The 26,959-nt window shown below is 38.3% G+C and overlaps 1 protein-coding gene across 1 annotated transcript in view; it reads right to left on the reverse strand.

Annotated features, from left to right (window-relative positions):
- LOC131902629 (vomeronasal type-2 receptor 116-like) overlaps nucleotides 1-14,718 on the reverse strand; it is a 15,952-nt gene extending 1,234 nt beyond the window's left edge. The window contains exons 1-5 of the mRNA XM_059253637.1: nucleotides 14,504-14,718; nucleotides 6,211-6,502; nucleotides 5,055-5,861; nucleotides 4,190-4,417; nucleotides 3,023-3,146 (exon numbers count right to left, since the gene is read on the reverse strand). Of these exons, the coding sequence (XP_059109620.1) occupies nucleotides 3,023-3,146; nucleotides 4,190-4,417; nucleotides 5,055-5,861; nucleotides 6,211-6,502; nucleotides 14,504-14,718 (1,666 nt within the window). The remainder of the gene's footprint in view (nucleotides 1-3,022; nucleotides 3,147-4,189; nucleotides 4,418-5,054; nucleotides 5,862-6,210; nucleotides 6,503-14,503) is intronic.
- Nucleotides 14,719-26,959: the final 12,241 nt, after the last annotated feature.

Consider the following 26,959-nt stretch of genomic DNA (forward strand, 5'->3'; position numbering starts at 1 on the left):
ATTGAATGGGGCAAAAAAGCCCACAAACAAACAAAAGATGAACAATAAAAGCCAGAATGTGTGATTAGAATAGGAAAAAGAGAACCAAGCAATGCAATACTCCTTCTGAGGTTTGTGCTGAACGATAAAGGATTAAATCAAATGTGGTACATATACACAATGGAATACAGCTCAGCAGAGAAAAACAATGACAGCATGAGGTTTGCAGGCAAATGGATGGATCTAGAAAAAATCATCCTGAGTGAGGTAACCCAGACTCAGAAAGACAAACATGGTATGTACTCACTCATAGGAGGATACTAGATGTAAAACAAAGATGACTAGACTGCTACTCACAAATCCAGGGAGGCTACCTAGACAACAGGACCCTAAGAAAGACACAGGGATCACCCAATGATGGAGAAATGCATGAGGTCTACATGAACAACCTGGACATGAGTGGGGGTAATGAAGGGCAAGGTTCGAGAGAAAGAGAGCTTAGGGGAGTGGCAGATCGCAGCTGGACCAAGAACAGAGAGGGAGAACAAGGAATAAGAGATCATGATAAATGAAGACCACATGAGAATAGGAAGAAGCAAAGTGCGAGAGAGGTCCCCAGAAATCCACAAATTACCTTCACAATAGACTACTGGCAATGGTCAAGAGGAAGCCCAAACTGACCTACTCTGGTGATAGGACGGCCAAACACCCTAACTGTCATGCTAGAAATCTCATCCAATGACTGAGGGAAGCAGATGCAAAGAACCACGGCCAGGCTCCAGGTGGAGCTCCAGGAGTCCAATTGGCAAGAAAGAGGAGGGATGGTATGAGTGAGAATTGTTGAGACCAAGATTGGAAAAAGCACAGGGACAAATAGCCAAACTAATGGAAACACATGAACTATGAATCAATAGCTTAGGAGCCCCCAACTGGATCAGGCTCTCTAGATAAGGAGCCCCCAACTGGATCAGGCTCTCTAGATAAGTGAGACAGTTGATTAGCTTAATCTGTTTGGGAGGCATCCAGGCACTGGGACCGGGACCTGTCCTCAGTGAATTAGCTGGCTCTTTGGAACCTGAGGCTTATGCAGGGACACTTGGCTTAGCCGGGGAGGAGGGGACTGGACCTGCCTGGACTGAATCTACCAGGTTGAGCTGAATCCCCAGGGAAGTCTATGCCCTGGAGGAGATGGGAATGGGGGTTGGGGGTGGGAAAGTGGGGCGGAGCCTGAGGGGGGGAGGACAGGGGAATCCATGGCTGATATGTAAAATTAAATTAAATTATAAAATAAATGTTAAAAAAGGAGAGGCCTGATCCACATTCTAGTGAAAGGAGGAGTATGTTTAAGGCAAGACGCCACCTGGCTAAACTTCCAAATGGTGAGAAGAAAAGACCTGAGGAAATTTCCTCTCCTAAAAAAGCAAGAACAAAGGAACCCTGCTTCAAACATTATTCAAGGATGCCAGACTCCATCCCACAGAAACAGCTGAAAATGGCAGTGTTTTCCATAGGTAACAGCTCTAGACTCATGAAGGATACATGAGGTAAGGGGGTTACAGAATCTTCCTCAATATTTAAAGACTGCTTAGGCCATACATGTGGCTGAAGAGTATACACATATATAGTGCATGAAGGTCCATTGTTTGAAGCTGTGAAAGTTAAGATTGGTTTATTTTGGAGAACCCCAGTTTCAGATATGTCAGCACCAGGAGATATCTACCAAGAAGAGGATTAGGTAGAGAGTGGAACCAGCCCACAATAGAGGAACACGCTGAGGGCAGTGAAGCTGGAATGGAAAGGTCATCCAGGCCTTTCACAACAAACATGGAGCTACAGGCCTAGAATTATTCCCTGCTGCGATTTGGTCTTGCTTTTGTCCATTATACCTCATTGTGCCTCCATTTCTCCATTTTGTAATCCTAATATTTATTCTGTGCTTTGGAAGAAGTATGTAATTTGTCTTTTGATTTTGCAGGGAGTAACAATTAAGAGAATGCCTTGAGTTTCAGTAAGGCAATATTTTAAACAGTATTGAGATAGTGAATGACTATGGGGACTTTTGAACTTAGATTAAATGAATTTTTTAATTATGATATGCTCATGAGAGCACAGGTGTTGGGAGTAAAATGTGGTGATTTTAACAAGAATGCCTCTCATATATCATAAATTTCCATGCCTTCTGCCCAGTTGCTGGAACTATTTGGGAAGGATTAGGAGATTTCCCCTGGTAGAAGAGACATGTTGCTGGGGAAGGGCTTTAAGGATCATGCCATTCACAGTGTGTCTTTACTGCCTCCTTCTTGTCGATCAGTATATTTGTTCTCCACTGTTATTGTTGTCACATTGTCCATCAAGTCAATTATGCAGACATAGATAGATAGATAGATAGATAGATAGATAGATAGATAGATGATAGATAGATAGATAGATAGATAGATAGATAGATAGATAAATAGATAGATAGATAAGTAGATATTACTAACTGGGAATGAAATGGTCTTTTGAAACTTCCAAGCCCATCCTCAGTGACAGATCTCCTTCAACAAGGCCATACATCCTAATCCCTAACAAATCGTCCCTCAATTGCAGATCCAGTATTCAAACATATGAGTCTATGGTGGGCTTTTCATTCAAACTTCCAAATACGGCTATACTCTGCCTTCATGGACTCTAAGCATCTGAAAATATAAGTCCTTCTTTTATAAGTTGCTTGGCCATGGTGCCTTTTCATATCAATGAAAAAGTCACCAAGAGAAGCTGCATGGTGAAATGAAGCATAACACTGTGGTGCTGTAAGAGTAGTTTTCTGTAGGCAGTCATGTTCACAATGGTTCAAGAACACAAAACAGTATAAACATCAATGTCAAGGGTGTGTTATTTCAGTGGGAAAAATGAGCTGTAACAACATGTTTACTAAGACCTGGAAGAAAGAGGATTATCTTACTGAAGTGAATTGATTACAGTTCACTTATAGATGTTTTCCATTTGCTTAGATATTACAGATGTGGACAGCTGTGAATGTTTTCTGCATGATTGGATTTACCTGTCTCATTGGAAATTTCATTCTCTGGGCAAGGGGTACAGTCAAAGCAACAGGCAGCTTTGCCCTCCTGGTGAGTTTTTCTGAATCCGGGATCACAGCTTTCACTGCACACAGACTGAGGAATCTGAGCATAACAAAATAAATGATAGCAAATATTCAGGTTTTTATGGAATGTGTAATAGGCAGAGTGTTTTCAAATATGTAATCTTTAATTTGTTTTTATTGTCTCTAAATGCAGATAGTTGAATTGTTTCTACTAGTAGAATGAGTCATTCAAAGGTCCATGTGGTCAGCACTTGGCCTTAATAACACAACTTTGTTGGAAAATGGTTGAAAGATAATGAGGCAAAATGTAGAGGTGAAAATTTAGGGCATTGGTAGCATGTCTTGGTGAGAACCTAAAATCTACTGTCTCTTGACTCCTGGATATAGAGGCATATACATTTTTCTTCCATAGTAATGTTTCATTTTGTCAACTTCATAGGTCTTAGAACCACTATGGAAACCAATAAATGAGGATTATTATAAAAGGTTTTGTAGATTATGTTACTTGTGGTAGAAAATCCTCTCTAAAGGAGGTGGCCCCAAGTTATTGGCCCTGGTCCCTGAATGAATGAAAAGAAGGAAAGGACGATACGAGTAGCATTCAGCTATCTCTGCATCCTGTCTGTTGATGCAATGTGAATAGATACTTCTACCTGATAAAAACATGGCTTCCTGAATTGATTGAATGTACCCTCAAACTGTGAGCCAAGAAAAATTATCCTATATTTTTCGTTAGGTATTTTTTTTGCAACAGCCAAATCAACAACATCTACACATTCAAATCATGTTTTTCTACATTGACAGGGCTCAAAAGGCAAAAGACCAACTGATCACTGCCTGAAACCTTCCAAGATGGGATCAAAATAAACATATCAAGTGACTCATGACAATGATAGAAATAATCATGAAACAGATAGTATATTTATGTCATTAAATAAATGAGCAGATTGGAAAATAAATAGATCATCCAGCAAAATTAGGTATGAGGACAATTATTATTATTGGTGGCCATTATGTGTCTATAAATAGGCTCTGTATGAGCAGTGAAGTGTCATGACACACAGATTTATAGTTTTTGAAATTTACCTACAGGTCAAAATACTGAAGGAAGATGAAACCCACCTCTGTTAATCCTGTGGCCCACTGTATCATGTGAGAAGATAAGGACAATCTCTGGCCCTCTGGAGCATTTGGAGAAAATGTTCCTACTTTTGCTTTTATCCCAAGACCTTTTGGGAAATTCCAAAAATTGAGAATGTCATATTCTACATGTGATTGCCTTTTCCAGTCCAGAACCACCTGGTCTCCAGCATAATTGATGAATTGTGTTTTCCTTAAGAAAGGGTGAAGCTAAAAGAGATGGATGCTCTTATCTTACATAATCTCCATAGTAGTACAACAGAGGCAGAATCAGGAAACATCTCTTATTGATTTTAATCCCTATTGTGAAAAGCACCTTTAATATAGGTACAAATCACATCAAACAAATGATACCCTGGGATAATGGAAGCATCATTGTGCTTCTAAAACATTCGAATCAGTTCCATTAGAAAACTTAGAACCAAGCACTCAGAGTGTGCATAGAGAAAACTTTGCCATTTGTTGAAAATACAGTCATACTCAACTAAGTTTTGAAAATGTTTAGAGTTTCACTATGTAAAATGGATGATTTTATGAGTGATAATTTACATAAAATAAGCATCTTAGAAGTTTTCACATCCATTGAGACCATCTCTGTCTCGGACTTTTCTGTTGTGTGAAATCTCTGGGATAAATGGACTTTTTAATGTTGAAAATTTTACCTGGAAATATTGTATGACACTTTGCAATACAACTATATAAGGAATTAAAACAGTCTCCTCCTTGAACAGTCTCTCTTGTAGATTTTTCAAAGAATAATCTAAAATACATATTGTCTAGTTTGATTACATTTATAACTCTAGGTGTTTGATATTGCTGATGTTATAATACACGACGGTAGAATTACCTGCCAGGGGAAGAATTTCATCTCTTTCTCTTTTCCATGAGATTGAAATTGTACTTGATTGAGCATCATTTCATGCACACCGTAGGCCACAGCATACACTGCATTGTACACATGGTAACTCTCTTCACTCATGGTCATGTCAAATATGTTCCCTGGCAAGAATCCCAAGGAGGCATTAGGCAGACAGTTATCCACAATTTTACAATCTTTCCTCAAAAATGAGCAATTGAAGAATGAGTGCCACAATACATGAAGAATAATGTCTTGTGGATATTTGTAAGGATTGGCTGTCTGAATAAAATCTGTAAAGTTAATGATCTCCTCTTTATGGTGTGAAAAAATAAGGGCCCCATGCAATGAATCTAACAGTAAATAGTTATCAAATTGGGTATAATCCCAGTGTGAGTTCAGGACCCAGACTTTCCATGTGAGTAATATCTTCTTAATATTTACTATTAAGCTCAGTAGAGAATCAGTGTCCCCATAAATAATAATCACATTTGCTGATGATTCCAGGATCTGCACCTGATTTTTCCAGGATGTGGTCAGAAATGAACCCCTGGTGGCTACGATCATTTCCACAAATGCTATGCAGACTCCATTTTTCTCCATCTCACTTCTCAAATCTGACAGAATCTGGGCACCTTTGTGATCATCTATGATGAACAGCCCAACCCAGTTCCAGTGGAAATGAAGCATCAGTGATACAATGCCAAGTGTCAAAGATGTGTCCTTGGGGGCCATTTGGTACAGGGAAGAAAACTTTCTTTGTTCACTGAGGGTACTATCGAAAGGCCCAAAAGTAAGCTGTAGAGAGAAACAATCAGAAAGAAGAACATGGTCGTGAAAATCAACTCCATTCTACAGCAATGGTTTGAAGCCTGTAGGACAATACGGCATTGAAGGTCAAACCTGCCTTCCTATGGGTTTTCCAAAAAGTCCAGAAAATATTCAGAGGTTCAATAGTGTGCTGTCACTACTCCACGCTTTCCCTTCCCTCCATTCTAAACTAGAAAAATATAAATGCATCACCATCTGTCTGCATCATTTCCCTACCCATTCAGAGTGATTTAAATTTCCTTGTTTTTCCCCACAGCCACTTAAAACGTCACCAAGTAGAGCTGACATTATGTCCTATCCCAGCACCCTCTCTCACCTGTGGATATTTGTAAAGATCCAGCAGTGTCCCTATGTATTCTGATATTGCCCATGATGGTCCCGTAAGTACAGCAGCTGACATGCCCTCTCTTGCACATCTGTAGTTAGATTGAGCATAACCAGGGCCTGAAAATGTACCTATCAGATTGAACAGAGTGTATCTTTGACCCGTAGGGACATTCTGGATAATGAATCCCAGGGACGTGTTTGGTAAAAAGTAGGGATTGCTGTTGATCTCCTCAATGGCAAACATCATGGCCAAAATGCATTGGTAGTTCCTCAACTTAAACCTTCAGAGACATTAGAACAATATTTAGGATGAAGACTCACATCACACAACACGTGGTATGTGTGTAAGTTTAGGGCAATGGGTTTTACAGTTTGAAATATTCCTTTTCCAAAAGTCCATGTTTAAGTATCTTCCCAGCATTTGCTAGAATTTGAATGAGAGTGCTGTTTCTTTTTCTAGTATTGAAAATAGATTTTTTTCATACAGTATATTCTAATTACAGTCCCCTACAATAACTCCTCCTAGGTCTCCCCACATCCTCTCCCACAGAAATCCACATCATTTTCTCTCTCATTAGAAACCAAGCAGGAATCTAAAAATAATAAATGTTAAAATAAAAATAAACAAGGCAGTATCAGACAAAACAAATAAATAGAAGAATAAGCGCCAAAAAAAGAACACCTAGGGAGGCAGAGGCACACATATGTTTTAATACACAGAAAACCATAGAAACAAAATGTCAGAAACTAAGTCCTTCAAATTTCCTGCTTCACTGAAAATTGTGCCTGATACTCTCACCTGTAGGCTGAAAATTGATGCCCCAATGTTGCAGAGGAATTTTGGGTGACTGTCTAGGAAGTAAAATATCTGTGTCATGTCTAGAATTTTTGGAAGTTGTTTGCAATGCACCTTTGTTTACTTAAATATTATCATGTCCTTCTGGGGTCTTTGATGGAGTTGAAGACTAGATAGTTGCAGTTTTCCTTAGTTATAATAGAAAGTAGATTATGTATAAAACTTTGCACTCACTAAGATGAATGGATGGTGGGGTGCTTTCTCTGAATTTGCTAAATGTAAATGGACTGAATATTGTAAATGTAATGCTTACTTGATAACTTTTTTATTGTGTGTAGTTATACTGTGTTAAAGTTACAACCTTTCTTTTTATTTAGAAAAAAGGGGGAAATGTAGATTATTTTTTATGTATGTTGCTTTTGTTTACGTTGCATTTGTTTAACTCTGTGAATCTGTGTTACTTTGCCTGTCTAAAACACCTGATGGTCTAAGAAAGAGCTGAGCAGCCACAAAAAGTTAGAAACTATAATATTCACAAAAAGACATATAAGGTTGAAAAAATTAACCTTCAAAAATAACATTGAGCTTGTATTTTCCCCCCATCTACTACTGAGCTTGGGGCCTGCCCTTAAGAATATTTTGTATACCTAACAAGACTTCCTTGGAGAAAACTAATTTTCTATTTACCACTGTGTTATGGATGGAGGCTTGTGATAGCTTTGAGATAGCTTCTGAATTAAAAATGGGGGCTTGTGTTCACTCAGTTCACTTGTGTTCACCTCTCAGCACAGGCACTGCATCTGTCTTGTACTGGTACAGGTCCTGTGCCTGCTTCCAAGTTTATCTGAGTTCACATGTGCAGCAGTCCTGCTATATTTAGATGGCTTTCTTTCCTCAGTGTAGTCCATCTTCCCTGGCTCTTACAATCTTTCCACCTCCTCTTCTGCTGCATTCCTTGAGCCCCAAGGGAATGGGTTTTATAAATATATCCCATTAGAACTGACTGTGTCACTGTTGCAGGGAACTTCTCTGATGATGGCTGAGTAAAACATGTATCTATGTATAGAACAAAATGCCCAAAGGAGTCACTTTATTTCTACATTCCTATAGCAAAACAATAGTATTTGGCTTCTCCCTAGGTCCGTGGCCCACCTTTTCTCATAGGCTTGGCCACCTGAGCAGTGCTGGAGTCCATCTCATTGAGTTGATTTTAAATCCAATCAGATATAGGTTGATTAGGCAGAAAGAAACACAGTTTGTCTCAGTCAGAACAGAGTCATCTCTGCCCTTGGCCAACTGACTTCTGAAACCAACCAATCACAGAGAAGCACAGCAGAACCTTGGGCCCCAAGTCAACCCCTGGATGACTCCACTCCCAAGACATCATGTGCAAACCTCCCTGCCTAGTCAGTTAGAAAAAAGGATGTTCTCTACACCCTGGTAGAGGCAGCTACTCTCCTGGAATCCTCTCTCGCAAATAAATCTCTCTCTCAAATGTTTTGGGTGTGAAGATCTTCATTCACCGGCATAGAGCAGATCCTTGCTGAGATGTCCCTCAGTGGAAAAAACAAGGGAGAACTAAAAGAACAGAGCGAGGAGGAACTAAACAGAAGATCTTTGCTGAGGCATTCCTCTGTGGGCAGAGCAAGAGAGAGCTGAAAAGTAATACTTTTCTCTGGAGCCTGAGGACATTGCTACATTTCTGCAGGGGTTTCCCCTTTGCAGAGTGAAGCAAAAGAAGCAACATTTTAGGCCAGGGAAGCAGAGCTCTGCTAGGAAGCCCCCTTAAGACGGGGCTGAGCAAAGCTCAGCTGTAGCGGCTCTCCAAGAGAGGAGCAGGATTGCTATATCCTGCGGGAAGACCATTCCCCATCATACCAGGTATACCTTGAATTTCACGAAGAGTCAGGATACCCTCCCTTGCTGAAGTAGTTTCAGGCCTGACTTTCCTGAGAAGTCAGAAAAATTTCCCTTCCAGGGTTGGGCTGCTTCTTGCAGTTCCAGCTGCTAAACAGCTCCAGGTGTCTGGAACATCTTCAGTGCAGAGCTACTGTTCTGAGCAGCTCGAGGTGCCTGGGATACTTCACCCTCCAGGGCCAAACTGTCTCCTTGCAGTTCCAGTCATCAGATCTGTCCTAAGCAGTTCAAGGTGTTGCCTGACTCCCAAGGTAGTCAGGACATCTTTCACAGAGTTGCAAAACTCATGTTTTGGTGCCATTCCAGGACCAAACCCAGAGTTGTTGCAACCAATTTACTTACATTTTTGGTGCCGAAACCCAGGACACCAAACTCACAAAGTTGCAAAACTCACATTTTGCAACCAATTTACTTACATACATATCATCTAATAATAACTCTTAATATTTATGATCTCATGGACAACATGAGTAGATTGAATCAGAAAACAATACCCAGGATTTTTCTGTCTCCAAGAAACACAATTCACAACCATGATAGACCTCAATTTAGAGTTAAAGGATGAAAAAGGTATACCAAGCAAATGCAACTAAAAACTTAGCATGCATAACTACCTTAAGATGTGACAACTAAGACATCAAGCAAAACCTATTCAGAAGAAATAGTGAAGCATACTTTCTACTCATTAAAGGAAAAAATCCAACAACAGGATATTACAATTCTAATCATGTACACATTAAACACAGGAGTTCCCAACTTCACTAATGAAACAGTATTAGATTCAAAAGCACAGATCAAACCCAGAAGAGAGATGGTGAGTGACTTCAATTCCCCATTTTCAGCAACAGACAATATGGAACAAAAAGCTTAAAGAGAGAAATTCTGAAGTCAAAGAACATCATAAGTCAACTCCATCTTTATATTGAACACACCTAGTGCATTACTAAACCTCTAGATAGCTGACATGTTTACATAAATTACTGTTTGTCCACTATGCATATAGCAGCCTTCAATAACACACCCACATGAAACAATACTTTCAAAATGCCCTCAAAATAGCAGCATTCAGGCCCAGAAACTTTCTGTTCTATACCATCCGATGGGCATTGATGCCCAAAATTTTGAGAAGACAGTTTCAACAAAAAACTTATTAGTTTAAAAGCTTTAAAAATATCTATAGAGCTCAGATGACATAAATAAGACCTCCTTTATGTTTCTACGTATTATATACACATCCATGCAAAAATAATGGGACAATGTTTCTCTGTTTCACTTCAGAAGCTTGGAGTTTGGCATTTTGTTCTGCTGGGAACCAAGATACAAACACATTGTGGGCAACTTAATAGGGGTTTATATCCTAGCCCAACAGTATTAAATAGGAGTTGTTCACTGAAAGATATTCACAAACTGTGTTGTTTTTATTAGGTCTACTTACAAAGTACTTCTGGTACTTAAGGGCATCGAGAAAGATATTTCTAAAAGAATACTATTGTTTCAGGCTCCACAGCCATTGATCCAACTTTCATAATTTCCACTAGTTTGATTTGCTCATCTCTCTGCATGACAAGACAATTGTGTAGTATGATTTGCTTGATGGTGGCCCTGGAGGTAGAATCAAAATCCATCCCTGGTGCGTGAGGGGGCTTTTTGGAGCCCACTACCTCGTGCAGCCTTGATGCAGCAGCAAGGGCTTGGATGTGCCTTTACTGTAAGTGCCCCACTCTGGGAGGACTTGACTTCTTGTAGGGAGGAGTGTGGTTGGGTTGTGGGAAAGATGGGGGGGCAAGAAGGAGAGAAAAGGAGGATCTCAGATAGGTATGCAAAAAGAATTTCTTAATAAAAAAAGAACACTATTGCTAAATATACTTGGGTTTTCTTAAACTTTCTATGCTGATGATGCCTGCCTTGAAAACCTGTCTGTGCCACATGAATGTACAGATTATGGGTGTGCACCACCACAATAACCAGCAACATATTTGGTTTGATAGCACATGGTTTGCCAGAAAATGTATAATTATTATGACTAAAGTTGAAAGGAGGACATATTAAACTTCATAATTTAATCATTGTACATTTTTACATATGATGAATTATCATCTTCTTCGCCATAAACAGATATTGATGTCATGATGATAAATATATTCAAAACTTGCTTAAATTTTTATGAGCTTGTATAAATATTACTTAGAACTATGGGAAATCAAAACTTAAAGAAATCAATTCAAATAATTGGGATTAAACAGAAAGGATGTGCTGTTACTGAAAAATATGGTAATGGTAATTGATAAATAATAATATTTTAAGAAGTGTGACAATGGTGTCTGAATTCACAGACTGGTCAGTAGGAAAAGTAGAAAAGTAATAATATACTGTGTGGATTGGTAAGTGTTTCCAGCCTCACATCATTTCCATTCTATAGCAAAAGAGATTCAATAAATATTCATTCTTCTGAATAAAACTGATAAAGGTAACCCAGTGTACAACTTGATATTCACCTGATCTTTTTATTTTCAGAGAAAACCCAATTGTTAAGAGTCTGAATTATTATGGAAGGAAAATGCTGTAGTATACTTAACATGCTTTTCCCTCTGTTATTTTTTATTGGGGATTCATGAATAAAGATGAAAAAGAATAAAAGTTTAAACAGATCAGTGAATACCCTGTCATCATAGAGCCTTCATCCAGTAACTGATGGAAGCAGATGCTGAGCTCCAGGAGACCATTTGAAGAGAGAGAGAGAAGATGAATTCTATGAGCAAGGGGCATCAAGATCACGATAGGAAAAACTACAAAGACAACCAAACCAAACTATTGGGAACTCATTAACTTTAGACCAAAAGATGTAGAGCCTCCATGTTACTGGACTAGTCCCTCTACATGAGCTAGACAGTTGTGTAGCTTGATCTGCTTAATGGGCTCCCTGGCTATAGGATCCAGATCCATCCATGGTGCATGAGGTGGCTATTTGGAGCATACTGCCTATGGTGGGACACCTTGCAAAGACTTGGTGCAGAGGGAGGGGCTTGGACCTGCCTCAACTGAATGGACCAGGCTCTGCTGACTCCCTATTGGAGGCCTTACATTGTTGGAGGAGGAAAAGGGCTGTGGGAAGGTAGGTGGAAGGCTGTAGGGTTGGGAGGAAGAAAGAGAGGGGTATCTGTGGTTGGTATGTAAAATTAATAAAAAATTACTCAATAAAAAAGATGAGTAGACTTTGTACAATTAAAAGTTCTTGTCTTTTTACACCTTCAGAATGAAATATCGTACATATTTAAAATAAACCTTACATCTTAAAAGATTTTCAAATAACCTGTACCAGATATTTATGTCCTTCAATTTGAAAAATACTGAAAAATGGTGAATATCCACAGTAAACTCAAAAAAAATCTTAAAATCTGACTTTTCATATTCATCTAATTCATGAGCTGTTTCAAGTTATTAATATACAAATGCATAAATAACTGATACAATGCAGCCTGGATATACTAAGTCAGCCCTCTTTCTAAGTTAGTGTTAAAGAAAAGTACACTCATACACAGGGAGAGAACCTATATATCATTATTACTTTGCAGGGAAATTAACCACCATGCACAAAAGATTCTATAGTGTGCATCAACATGTGCTTTTGTAGATTAATCTGCTTTAAACAGATGGTAGACATATTTTGTACTTATTTGACATTATTCTGTACCTATCAAATATTTATTTACCATCTTTCAACAAGAAAGTAAAATCCAGTTAGAAAATTAAACCACACAAAAACTAGTAAAATAGAAAATAATGCTAGCCCCCCAACTCATGATCTTTTGTAGTTATGACAATGAAGATAAATATACTTATAGTGCTACCATTAGAACATGAGGAAATTTAACTGGAGAAGGACAGAACAATACACTTTTCTGATTACATACATACTTTCCCACACCTGTGGAAAAAGTTTATCAAAAGCATGAAATCAGTTGTGATCCTTGCAGAACATATAGTTGCATTTGCCTCACTCTCTATGCAAAGTATAATTTGAAAATATGTTGTATAAATCAAACATGGTGATTTTTATAGCTTTTATAATTGCAAGTTTAATTTTTTACATCATAAGATATTAAATCAAACTCATGCAATACTCCTCATTTACGTATTAGACAACCCAGCCACAGAGAACTCACATTATTACAGTCCCTTTGCAGGCATGAGGTTGCTGCTGTATAACCTGAAGAGGGAATTAGGCTGATTCACAGTGGTGCCTGAGCTGCTGAGATTTGAGAGCAGAGAAGAAGAGGACGAACATAGAACAGGGACACCATCTGCTGTAAAGCAGAAAAATCTCCTTCTGGCATACAAGGTCACATGCCTGGTAGACAAGAGAGCTTCTTAACCTTACTTGAAATAAGCAATGATCCCTTAGCCAGTAGACCGTTCCACAGAATATTTTATCTAGATGCCAATTTTTAAATTTCCCCTGCCTCTTTCAGTATGTCTATCTCAGACTAATCCTTTTAAGATATCCTTAATATCAAATGACATTTCACACTTGAACATTTTTCCTCTTCCACCGCAGAATTGAATACTTTCTACACAGCCACAGTTCAGCAGACACAGTATTGCCTTAGTGGCAATTATCCATCCTCAGTCCTATGTTTATTTTAGGTGATTTCCATCCATTGCCTCCAACCTAACTCTTGAATATGTATTTCCATGTTGCCTTTGTTGAGTTCAGACTTGAGAGCAAGCTGCACTTCTCATTTTCAGACACTTATTGTGTGTTTACCCACAGCTACGAGTATGTCAGTCTGAGATAAAACATGCTTGACTTCTTTTAAACCCTAACACACATGATTGTTTCTCTTTAGCAGAACCTAAGATACTCAGTTAGACTTGTCTGACACTGTGTTTTAATCTTGTTTCTTTGAGAATAACTAAAAACAGTAATCAGAAGCCTCATCACAATTAAGGGGCAAAGGGAAACACATTCATAACAATGAAGAAGTATACACTGTATTTTTATGGAACTAACAAGTAAGCATCTAAGTTATCAGATAACACAAATATTAGAAGTCAGATAAAAGAATCTGAGACAGTTGAAGGCATTTCTAAAGCAGAAAGTTGGCCCCAATGTTTAATTCTGACATCCCTGCTCCCAAATCTTGAGTAGCAAATACAGATAACACTTGTCATTCACACACAACAAAATCGCTGATCACTAACTTCAATGGCATTCATTTCTTCTCACAGGAGCACAGCTAGACTTCTAAAGTCCCATCAAATACTCTATCATCCTTCTATTATCTAATCCATATACAATAGAGCTAATATTGAAAACAACCAAATCCTGAGGATTTAGAGGCTTAGCTGAGAATATGTGAGATATTCCTGGTGTACACTGTAAAAAAGAAAATGAATAAAACCCAAATTCCTGTTGCCCCCTTGAAAGCACAAGATGAGTCACTAAGAAGACAGCACCACAGAAGAGATCTAGGAATGGAAGAGAGGAATAATGATGTTGGAGTCCATACTTCCCCCAAGGCATATGAATGCCAAATTAAGATAATGAATAAATGGAAAAAAGACGTACTCAACCATAAAATCTCTGTTAAATTTAATCATCCGCCAATCAATTGTTTTGTTGAGTGGATAGACAGCATATGCAGGAAAAAAACCAGTAATCATCACATTTCCTTCACCAGTTAAACAGTAATTCATTCTGACTAGGCACTCACTGCTGCTGTAGGAGCACACAAGAATAGGAATCTGCAGAAAGCAAGAGATAAAAATACAAGAGAACAGCATATTAACAGTGTAACTGGACTTTGAAGAGCATGACAATGTGAACTCAAAGCATCCAGGGTGAATATCCATAGCTCATATGTGAGTGCATGTTTGTTTAGAATTTTCTTGGTGACTGGAGCTATCCCTTGAATCATCCCAAGGTCATCCTGACAAGACTCTTCACTCCCCTGTGGAATTATCCAATAATTTCTTCCCTCAGGCTTTGCATCTCAGGCCCCACATTAACAATCACAAGACAGGTGAAAAATATTTTTATGATCTTCTCCAGCCACAGGCAGCATGACTTCATCCAAGATCAAAGAGAACCTGTCCCAAGGCATGAAATTCTTTTGTTGGATTTAGTCACTAATGTGAACCAAGAAACTTCTTTTGAGAAAGCCATTTATGATGATACAAACATGTGAAACCAGATGAAGCAATACTAGATGAAAGGAGAAAGGATCAGAAAAGGCCCATGGCAGGCCTGACCAAGTCACAACACCAGGCACAATGCTCTGTAGACTAGAGCCTATCAATTGTTTTGCCTTCCAGGGTTCCATGAGTCACAGAATATTCTTTCTTCTATAAAACATATGTATGAATGAATATATTATGTCCATGACTGACTCTAAAAACTTTCTGTCAAGTTCTGATGAAAATAATGGTTCTGTTGAATTGATTTCTAAATGATTAACTTTATGTCAATGAAAAAATCAAGTTTCCTGTTTGAATCTGAACTTTGACCTTCTGCAATATTCTTTTATCCACTTTGAATCACTGAACCAACATATTGTCATGATATACTTTATTCCTTGAACATTGGGTCCACTGTGCTGATATATTGTGTCCCCCCAATATACTGTGTTCCCCAATAAAACTTGTCAGGAGATCACAGGAAAAAGCCAGCCACTATATAGAAGTCAGGCAATGGTAGCACATGCCTTTAATCCTATCACTTGGGAGGCAGGGATCTATCTGGTTCTCTGTGAGTTCAAGTACACACTGGGAAACAGAGCCTGATATGGTGATACATGCCTTTAATCCCAGGACTGACAATAGAGGTCTGGAGGTCTGTTTAGACAGACAGGAAGTGATGTATCTGGGTTGTGAGAGCAAATGAGAGAACAGAACATAAAGGCATATATGTGTGGGTAGACAGGAAGTAACTTGCTTTGGAAGTTGCAGAGTTGGTGACGTGAGGTTACCTATGGTTTTTCCTATTCCTCTGATCTCTCTCAGGCTTTAACCCCAATTTCTGGCTCTGAGTTTTTATTAATAAGATTGTTTAGCAATTCATCTGCAATTGGTGCTCCAACGATTGTGGCAAGAATTCAATAAAAATTTGCTGTGGCCTTACAGGCCCTCTGGCTCAGGCCTCTGCTGCACTGCTCAAGCTGGAACTGCACCCAGCTGGATCTTCACCCACATGGACCAAAGGAATCTCATTGACTTTCTTTTCTCATGGTGGATGGTCAAAGTCAATACCTTTCTAAAAGAAGTAAGGAGGAGAGGATATAGATATGATAGGAAAAAAGAGTAGATTGTTGAACCTACTTTTAAAGAGCAACAGCTTGTTTGAGATGCTTGACATTGCTATGGATTTTAGGTTACCGATACAAATTTAAAGTTAATTTTGTTGTACTGTGTATATATTTCTACTCTTGTAGAAGGTATTATGTTTATACAACTCATTTAAGTTGTAATGGATAATTAAATACAGCTTAACAATTAGTCTTCTATGATAGTCAAACTCATAGTCATGTTTTACAGGTATACACAGATATATTTCAGATAGATAGGTAATCTTCAAACACTTTGAAGACCTATAGAATATGGCATTTAAAATATTTTTAAAAATTTAGACTTTCTGGACAATGAGACATGTGTTCTCCTGGTAGCCCCGATTTGCTCCAGAGAAGAGGCTGGGTATTGAAGACACTCTATATGGAGTTTATCTTCTTCTTGGCAAAAATAGCCATTTGTGCAAGAAACTGTTCTTCCTTGGACTGCATGATCGACTGGATATGCAGAAACCATAGGAAGGTGACCACTGAATTTTGCTTGGCAAAATGGTCCTTCAGGTTCCTGCTTCCCAGAGGAAACTGCCAGACATTCTACAAGACACAGAGAGAAGTGACTGAGAGACTCTAGGCCTGTGGGCTGAAGACAGATGTCCCTACTTTACAGAGGATCTTTGGATGACTATCCAGACTGCCAGCTGTCTCTGTCTACTCTTGTGAGATTCCAAATGTTGCTTGCATCCTTCTCCTGTTTTTCAGGTGATATTATATCTTTGTGAGCTCTTTGGTGTGGTTGATGACTAGATAGTTATAATTTCCTTAGTTATGATGAAAGCTAAGTTAGATATGAAAACTTAGACTCACAGATATAGGATAGATAGGATATCTTCTTTGATTTTGCCAAATACAAATATACTAGATATTATAACTATAATTCTTGTTTGATAACTGTTTTGTTATATGTAATTTTACAATGTTAAAGTTAAAACCTTCCTTTTTGAAAAAAGGAAAAGAAGAAGTGCTGAGGATGTATTTCTATTTGCTGTGAATGTGTTGCTCTGATTGATTGATAAATAAAATGCTGATTGGCCAATAGCCAGGCAGGAAGTATAGTATAGGTGGGATAGACAGAGAGGAGAATGCTGGGAAGTGAAAGGCTGAGTGATGGGATGCTGTCAGCTGCCGCCGCCATGAGTAGCCAGATGTAAAGGACCAGTAAGCCACAAGCCATGTGGCAACTTACAGAATAATAGAAATGGGTTAATTTAAGATATAAAAACTAGTAACAAGAAGCCTGCAATGGCCATACAGTTTATAAGGAATATAATTCTCTGTGTGTTTACTGAGGTCTGACCAGCTGTGGGATTGAGTGGGACTTGAAAAAAACTCCAGCTACAATGTTCTGTCTGGATGCCCATCTTGGACTGCCATCACAGTAAGTAGCTGCCTTTAAATTCCCTCAGACTTCTGTTCTATGCAGCCAACAGACTTGGTAAGTCAATTAAGATATCTTAAAGGGAAAAATTAGTTAAAAGAAATTTTTTCCACATTAAAAAATGGGAAATATTTGTACAATGGTAGGAATTTACTCTGTTTGATAACACATTAGGCAGTCTGAAAATGGAAAAATTAAATGAGAGAATAATTAATGTTGATGGGGTATAAGTAACAACAATTATGAATATTATTTGTTTGCTCATTTGTATTCTAACATTAAAAAGGTTAGTCAATTTAAGTGCCAAGGTAAAAGCTTTAAAAAACCTGTTTAAATGAATTATTTTTAATTCAGACCCAGATAGAAGAATATAAATGTGAACCTATCTCAGGAGTGAGTTTAAAAAACCTGTAGAAATGAATTATAGAGAAATTCAAACCCAGATAGAAGAATTTAAAGGTGAACCTATCTCATGATTGCATTGTACAGTTACAGAGAAATAGCCTGTTTTCAAACAACCAAATTTAATTTATTGAGTAACCTGACAGGAACTACCAAATGTTCAAGGGTGTGTATGAGCTAACTTTACTCCAGTGGAAATGTTAGATTTAAAGAGATTTAAAGAAGCTACAGTATCATATGGCATGCATTCTACATTTGTAAAGCAGATGTCAAATTCGTGGTCAATTTGTAATAGAATTATCCCTCAAAACTGCAAAGAATTAGTTACAGCCATCCTAGAAGCCAGACCACAATTACAGTGGATAACATGGTAGAAAGAGGAGGCTAAATCTATAGAACAATAAGGTAGGCATGGAGGTCTGGAAATTTCCCAGGATCAGCTTCTTGGAGAAGGTGATTATGCTGATAAATGAAGAGAATATTTATATGACAACCAAACCCTCATTCTATGCTACATAACAGCCATATGTGTGGGTCAGAATTGAGAAAGCAGGTAAGAAAATTAAATTATTTACAAAAGTTATACAGGGCCCCAAAGAATCCTTCATGAGTTTCTTACAAAGGATGTCTTCAACAGTAAACAGAATGGTACCAAATTCAGATGTTAGACAGATAATAATTGAAAATTTGATTTTGAGAACATGAATGCAGCATTTAAGAGCGTGATCAGGCCATTAAAGGCATGGTCAGTACCCTTGGAGGATTGGTTCAAGGACACAATTAATATTGAGTCTCATGACCATGACTGTATGTACATAGGAGTAGTGATTTCAAAAGTTTTGAAGAAAAATAATAATGTCAGATGTTTTAATTGTGATAAATAAGGTAACCTGAAAAGGGTCTGTAAACAGGGCATTCCTAGAAACAATGTTTATTCAAGGAACAATGGCAGCAGAATACCCCTCCCTTCTGGATTATGCAGAAGGTGTGGTAAAAGTAAATATTGGAGTAATGAATGTAGATCAACAAGGAACAGAAAAGGTAATCCTTTGCCTCTGCCATCGGGAAACACCCTGAGTGGCCTCACACATTTCCCACAGCGGATTCAGTTCAGTCCTTTCCTTCCATCATAGAAGAAACCCCATCTCAGGACAATTAAATAACCAAATGAATACTGTAAAAGAAAAAAAGTACTGCTAGGGGTATAAAACAACTATATCAGAAAGAACAAGAAATTCAGGAAAAACCATAAAGTGATTTTTTTGTGAAAAATTCTATAAATGAACAAAGACCAAAATTAAAAATATGAATAAATGACATTCTCTTGGAAGGTCTTCTAGACACAGGTGCAGACATAAGAATAATTGCAACCAAATTTGGGCATCAAATTGTCCTTTTTAGAAGGTAAATGTTCAGCTGTGAGGGGTTTAAACATTATCTCAAGTTAAGCAGAGCACAAGATGGGTCAAGTGTATGGGGCCAGAAGGACAGAGAGGAAAAATAAAGCCATATGTGGTAAATATAGCTATGAATTTATGGGGCCATGACCTATTAAACAACGGAATACACAGATTACCATTCCTCTGAACTCAGATACAAACCACAAACTAACACATGTTTCTGAGAGAAATATTAGGAGGTATTTCTGGCCATCCAGATTGTACAAGACTGAGTACAACAACCGTTAATCTTTCAAAGACACCAACAGCTCTACCTTTAAAATAGTTAACAGACAAGCCTGTATGGGTTCAGCAATGGCCTTTAACAGCAGAGAAACTGCATGTTTTAGAAGAGCTGGTACAACAGCAGTTAAATCCTCAGCATATTCAAGAATCAACCAGCCCTTGGAATTCTCCTGTATTTGTTATTCAAAAGAAATCTGGTAAATGGAGAGGTAACAGATCTAAGAGCAAGTAACAAGGTAATTCAGACAATAGGCTCTCTATGATCTGGAATTCCTTTGCCTAATCCGTTACCTAAATGATGGCCTCTTATAGTTATATATTGAAAGAACTGTTTCTTCTCAATACCCTTACCAGGAAAAGACAGAGAAAGATTTGCTTTCAAGGTGCCTACTTATAATAATTCTCAGCTGTTTAAGAGATATCAATGGAGGGTTCTCCCACAGGGAATGTTAAATAGTTCAACACTGTGTGAATACTTTTTATGACAGCATTTGGAAGTAATACATAAACAATTTCCTAAATATACAATTATCATTATTTGGAAAATATTTTACTAGCTGATTCAAATGCAGATAACTTAGAAAGATTGTTTGAAGAAGTAAAGAAAATTTTAACTTGTTGGGAAATAAAAATTGCTCCTAAAAAGATACAAAGAGGAGACTCATTATTTAGGATATAAAATAAGTCTACAGAAAATTAGACCCCAAAAAGTGCAAATTAGGAGAGGCTGATTACAGACCCTTAATGACTTTCAAAGATTATTTGGAGACATTTCCCATCTATGAAATGTTGTTAGGGTAAAAAATAATGACCTGAGTACTCTGTTCAAAGCCTTAGAAGGTGACAAGGATTTTAATAGTCCAAGAGAATTATCACATAATAGTCAGAAGTTTTTCTGTGTCCCGCCCTGATGCACAGCCGCTCAGACCCAAATAAGCATACAGAGGCTTATATTTTTTACAAAGTGTATGGCCATACCTCAGGCTTATTACTGACAAGCCCTTACACATAAACTAACCCATAATTCCTATATGTGGCTTGGTACCTTTTCTCAGTTATGCCTTGTCATCTTTCTTCTTCTGTGTCTGGCTGGAGACTCCTGACTCAGCCTTCCTTTCCCAGAATTCTCCTTGTCTGCGTATCCCACCCATACTTCCTGACTGGATACTGGCCAATGAGCATTTCATTTATGAACCAATCAGAATAACACACATTCACAGCATACAGAATGACATTCCACAGTACTTCCTTTTTTCTGTATAATCAAAAAGGAAGGTTTTAACTTTAACATAGAAAATTACATATAATAGAACAGCTATCAAGCAAGAATTACAGTTACAATAACTAGTCTATTTGTATTTTGCAAAATTAGAAAATATTCTATCATCTATCCTACATTTGTGAGTCTATACTTTCGTATCTAATTTATCTTTTATCATAACCAAGGAAAATTATAACTACCTAGTCTTCATCTACATCAAAGGCCCCAGAAGGATATAAAATTACCTAAGTAAACAGGAAATGCATTGTAAGCAACTTCCAAGTTTCTGGAAATGACAGAGACAGCTACCTGCCTGGACAGTCATTCAAAGTTCCTCTGCTATGCTGGGGCATCCATCCTTAGCCCATAGATCTAGAGATCACTTGGTCACTTCTCTCTATGTCCTATACAATGTCTGGCTGTTTTTTCTGTGAAGCAGGAACCTGAAGGACCATCTTGCATTGCTAAGTTTACTGGTCACCTTCCTATGGGTCCTGCATGTCCATTTTATACAACATTTTGTCAAGCAGTCCAGGCAAGAACAGTCTCTTGACCAAATGTCTAACTTTTGTCATGAAGAAGATAAACTCCATATAGAGTGTCTTCAGTGCTCCTCTTTCTCTTTGAAGTAAATCAGTGCTGTAGGAGCAGATGTGTCTTACTATCCAAAAAGTCTAAGTTTTTTTTTTTTTTTTTTTACTGTGAACTTTGCCTTTTAGAGGCATATTTATTAGCACAGATCAGTAAAGCAACAGAATGCATTCAAAACTAGAAGTGATACATTTCTACATGTATATTTATTCAAGTAATTATACTTCAACAGAATAGAGAAAAGAATATTTGTATGCACATAGGTGTATCTGTGCATGAAAGCCAAAATTTATAACTAGACTTTAGTGTTTCAGCCACAAATTACAAAAAATTCAGAACTACTAGAAAGAAAAAAGCATTTCAAAAATGTCAGATTTTTATCCTTTAAGAATAATGTCTTGATTTTCATTAAAAAAAGAATAAGAAATAAAATTACCACTCTACTTCCTAACAAAATTTTCCTTTTTGTAAAAATTCTATTTTTTCCAGAGCTGATATATTTTCTAAGTTCTTTTTTTTAAAAAAAAATTTTTATTTTGCAATACAATTCAGTTCTACATATCAGCCACAGATTCCCTTGTTCTCACCCTCCCGCCCCCCTCACCTTCCCCCCAGCCCGCCCCCCATTCCAATCTCCTCCAGGGCAAAGCCTTCCCCACAGACTGAGATCAACCTGGTGGACTCAGTCCAGGTAGGTCCAGTCCCCTCCTCCCATGCCGAGCCAAGGGACCCTGCATAGGCCCCAGGTTTCAAACAGCCAACTCATGCAATGAGCACAGGACCCGTTCCCACTGCCTGGATGCCTCCCAAACAGATCAGGCCAATCAACTGTCTCACCCACTCAGAGGGCCTGATCCAGTTGGTGACCCCTCAGCCATTGGTTCATATTTCATGTGTTTCCGTTTGTTTGGCTATTTGTCTCTGTGCTTTATCCGACCTTGGTCTCAACAATTCTCGCTCATATAAACCCTCCTCATTCTCGCTAATTGGACTCCCAGAGATCCACCTGGGGCCTAGTCATGGATCTCTGCATCCAGATCCATCAGTAGTTGGATGAGGTTTCTAGCACGACAATTAGGGTGTTTGGCCATCCCATCACCAGAGTAGGTCAGTTCAGACTGTCTCTCGACCATTGCCAGCAGTCTGTTGTGGGGGTATCTTTGTGGATTTCTGTGGGCCTCTCTAGCACTTTGTTTCTTCCTATTCTCATGTGGTCTTCATTTACCATGGTCTCCTATTCCTTGTTCTCCCTCTCTGTTTTTGATCCAGCTGGGATCTCCCACTCACCCAAGCTCTCTTTCCCTCGACCCTCGCCCTTCACTACCCCCACTCATGTCCAGGCTGTTCATGTAGATCTCATTCCATTTCTCTGTCGTTGGGCGATCCCTGTGTCTTTCTTGGGGTCCTGTTTTCCAGGTAGCCTGCCTGGTGATGTGAGTAGCAGTCCAGTCATCCTTGTTCCACATCTAGTATCCTGTTGTGAGTGAGTACATACCATGTTTGTCTTTCTGAGTCTGGGATACCTCACTCAGGATGATTTTTTCTACATCCATCCATTTGTCTGCAAACCTCATGATGTCATTGTTTTTCTCTGCTGAGTAGTATTCCATTGTGTATATGTACCACATTTTGTTTATCCATTCTTCAGTTGAAGGGCATCTAGGTTGTTTCCATGTTCTGGCTATTACAAACAACGCTGATATGAACATAGCTGAACAAGTGCTCTTGTGGTGTGGTTGAGCATTCCTTGGGTATATGCCCAAGAGTGGTATAGCTGGATCTTGGGGGAGATGGATTCCCAATTTTCTAAGAAATCGCCATATTGATTTTCAAAGTGGTTGTACAAGCTTGCATTCCCACCAGCAGTGGAGGAGAGTTCCCCTAGCTCCACATCCTCTCCAGCATAAGGTGTCTTCAGTGTTTTTGATCTTAGCCATTCTGACAGGCCTAAGGTGGTATCTCAGAGTTGTTTTGATTTGCATTTCCCTGATGATTAGGGATGTTGAGCAATTCCTTAAATGTCTTTCAGCCATTTGAGTTTCCTCTGTTGAGAATTCTCTGTTTAGTTCTATAGCCCATTTCTTAATTGGACTGTTGGGCATTTTGATGTCTAATTTCTTGAGTTCCTTATATATTCTGGATATCAGTCCTCTGTCAGATGTGGGATTGGTGAAGATCTTTTCCCATTCTGTAGGCTGTCGCTTTGTTTGTTGACCGTATCCTTTGCCCTACAAAAGCTTCTCAGTTTCAAGAGGTCCCATTGATTGATTGTTTCTCTCAGTGTCTGTGCTACTGGTGTTCTATTTAGAAAGTGGTCTCCTATGCCAATGTGTTCAAGACTACTTCCTACTTTCTCTTCTAGCAGGTTCAGAGTAGCTGGATTTATGTTGAGGTCCTTGATCCACTTGGACTTAAGTTTTGTGCACGGTGATAGATATGGATCTATTTGTAGCCTTCTACATGTTGATATCCAGTTTTGCCAGCACCATTTGTTGAAGATGCTTTCTTTTTTCCATTGTGCACTTTTGGCTTCTTTGTCAAAAATTATTTGTTCATAGGTGTGCGGATTAATATCAGGGTCTTCAATTCGATTCCATTGGTCCACATGTCGGTTTTTATGCCAGTACCAAGCTGTTTTTATTACTGTAGCTCTATAGTACAGCTTGAAGTCAGGGATCGTGATGCCTCCAGAGGTTGTTTTATTGTACAGGATTCTTTTGGCTATCCTGGGTTTTTTGTTTTTCCATATGAAGTTGAGTATTATTCTTTCCAGGTCTGTGAAGAATTGTGTTGGTATTTTGATGGGGATTGCATTGAATCTGTAGATTGCTTTTGGTAAGATTGCCATTTTTACTATGTTAGTTCTGCCTATCCATGAGCATGGGAGATCTTTCCATTTTCTGACATCTTCTTCAATTTCTTTTTTCAGGGACTTAAAGTTCTTGTCATATAGGTCCTTCACTTGCTTGGTTAGTATTACCCCAAGGTATTTTATGTCATTTGTGGCTATAGTAAAGGGTGATGTATCTCTGATTTCCTTCTCCGCTTTTTTGTCCATTGTATATAGGAGGGCTACTGATTTTTTTGAGTTGATCTTGTATCCTGCTATGTTGCTGAAGGTGTTTATAAGCTGTATCAGTTCCTTGGTGGAATCTTTGGGGTTGCTCAAGTATACTATCATGTCATCTGCAAATAGGGAAAGCTTGACTTCTTCCTTTCCAATTTGTATCCCCTTAATCTCCTTATGTTGTCTTATTGCTCTGGCTAGAACTTCAAGTACTATATTGAATAAGTATGGGGAGAGCGGACAGCCTTGCCTCGTTCCTGATTTTAGTGGAATTGCTTTGAGTTTCTCTCCATTTAATTTGATGTTGGCTGTTGGCTTGCTGTAAATTGCCTTTATTATGTTTAGGTATGTTCCCTGTATTCCTGATCGCTCCAAGACCTTTATCATGAAGGGGTGTTGGATTTTGTCAAATGCCTTTTCAGCATCTAGTGAGATGATCATGTGGTTTTTTTCTTTGAGTTTGTTTATATGGTGTATCACATTGACAGACTTTCGTATGTTGAACCATCCTTGCATCCCTGGAATGAATCCTACTTGATCATGGTGGATAATTGTTTTGATGTGGTCTTGGAGTCTGTTTGCCAGTATTTTATTGAGTATTTTTGCATCAATGTTCATGAGGGAGATCGGTCTGTAGTTCTCTTTCTTTGTTGTATCCTTGTTTGGTTTGGGAATCAGGGTAATTGTAGCCTCATAGAAGGAGTTTGGTAATGTTCCTTCTGTTTCTATTGTATGGAACAATTTAGAGAGTATTGGTATTAACTCTTCTTTGAAGATCTGGTAGAATTCTGCACTGAAACCATCTGGTCCTGGGCTTTTTTTGGTTGGGAGACTTTTAATGACTGTTTCTATTTTGTTAGGGGTTATTGGACTATTTAAATAGTTTATCTGGTCTTGATTTAATTTAGGTATGTGGTACCTATCCAGAAAATTATCCATTTCTTTTAGGTTTTCCAGTTTTGTGGAATAGAGGTTTTTGAAGTATGACCTGATGATTCTCTGGATTTCCTCAATGTCTGTTGTTATGTCCCCCTTTTCATTTCTGATTTTGTTGATTTGGATGCTCTCTCTCTGTCTTTTGGTTAGTTTGGATAAGGGCTTGTCTATCTTGTTGATTTTCTCAAAGAACCAACTCTTTGTTTCATTAATTTTTTGTATTGTTCTCTTTGTTTCTATTTTATTGATTTCAGCTCTCACTTTGATAATTTCCTGGCATCTATTTTTCCTGGGAGACTTTGCTTCTTCCTGTTCTAGAACTTTCAGGTGTGCTGTTAAGTCACTAGTGTGAGATTTCTCCAGCTTATTTATGTGGGCGTTTAGTGCTATGAATTTCCCTCTTAGTACTGCTTTCATAGTGTCCCATAGGTTTGGATATGTGGTGTCTTCATTTTCGTTGATCTCTAGGAAGTCTTTAATTTCTTTCTTTATTTCTTCCTTAACCCATTGGTGATTCAGGTGGGTATTGTTCAGTTTCCATGAGATTGTAGGTTTTCTGTAGTTTTTGTTGTTGTTGAAATCCAACTTTAGACCATGGTGGTCTGATAGAACACAGGAGGTTATTCTAATTGTTTTGTATCTGTTTAGATTTGCTTTGTGACCAAGTATGTGGTCGATTTTAGAAAAGGTTCCATGGGGTGCTGAGAAGAAGGTATATTCTTTTTTGTTAGGATGGAATGTTCTGTAGATGTCGATTAAGTCCATTTGAGTCATGACATCAGTTAAGTCCTTTATTTCTCTGTTAAGTTTCGATTTGGGGGATCTGTCCAGTGGTGAAAGTGGGGTGTTGAGGTCTCCCACTATTAATGTGTGGGGTTTTATATGTGATTTGAGCTTTAATAATGTTTCTTTTACATATGTGGGTGCCCTTGTGTTTGGGGCATAAATGTTCAGAATTGAGACTTCATCTTGGTGGATCTTTCCTGTGATGAGTATGTAATGCCCTTCTTGATCTCTTTTGATTGATTTTAGTTTGAAGTCTATTTTGCTGGATATCAGGATGGCTACACCCGCTTGTTTCTTAAGACCGTTTGATTGGAAAGTCTTTTCCCAGCCTTTTATTTTTAGGTAGTGTCTATCTTTGAATTTGAGATGTGTTTCTTGTATGCAGCAGAAAGATGGGTCCTGCTTTCGTATCCATTCTGTAAGCCTATGTCTTTTTATAGGTGAATTAAGTCCATTGATATTGAGAGATATAATGTCCAGTGATTGTTCATTCCTGTTATTTTTTGGTGGTGATGTGTGTGTACTTTTCTTCATTGGGGTCTACTGCTGTGGCTTTATCTATTGCCTGTGTTTTCGAGG

The sequence above is a fragment of the Peromyscus eremicus genome, chromosome 1 (assembly GCF_949786415.1).
Source record: "Peromyscus eremicus chromosome 1, PerEre_H2_v1, whole genome shotgun sequence".
Taxonomy (NCBI): Eukaryota; Metazoa; Chordata; class Mammalia; order Rodentia; family Cricetidae; genus Peromyscus; species Peromyscus eremicus.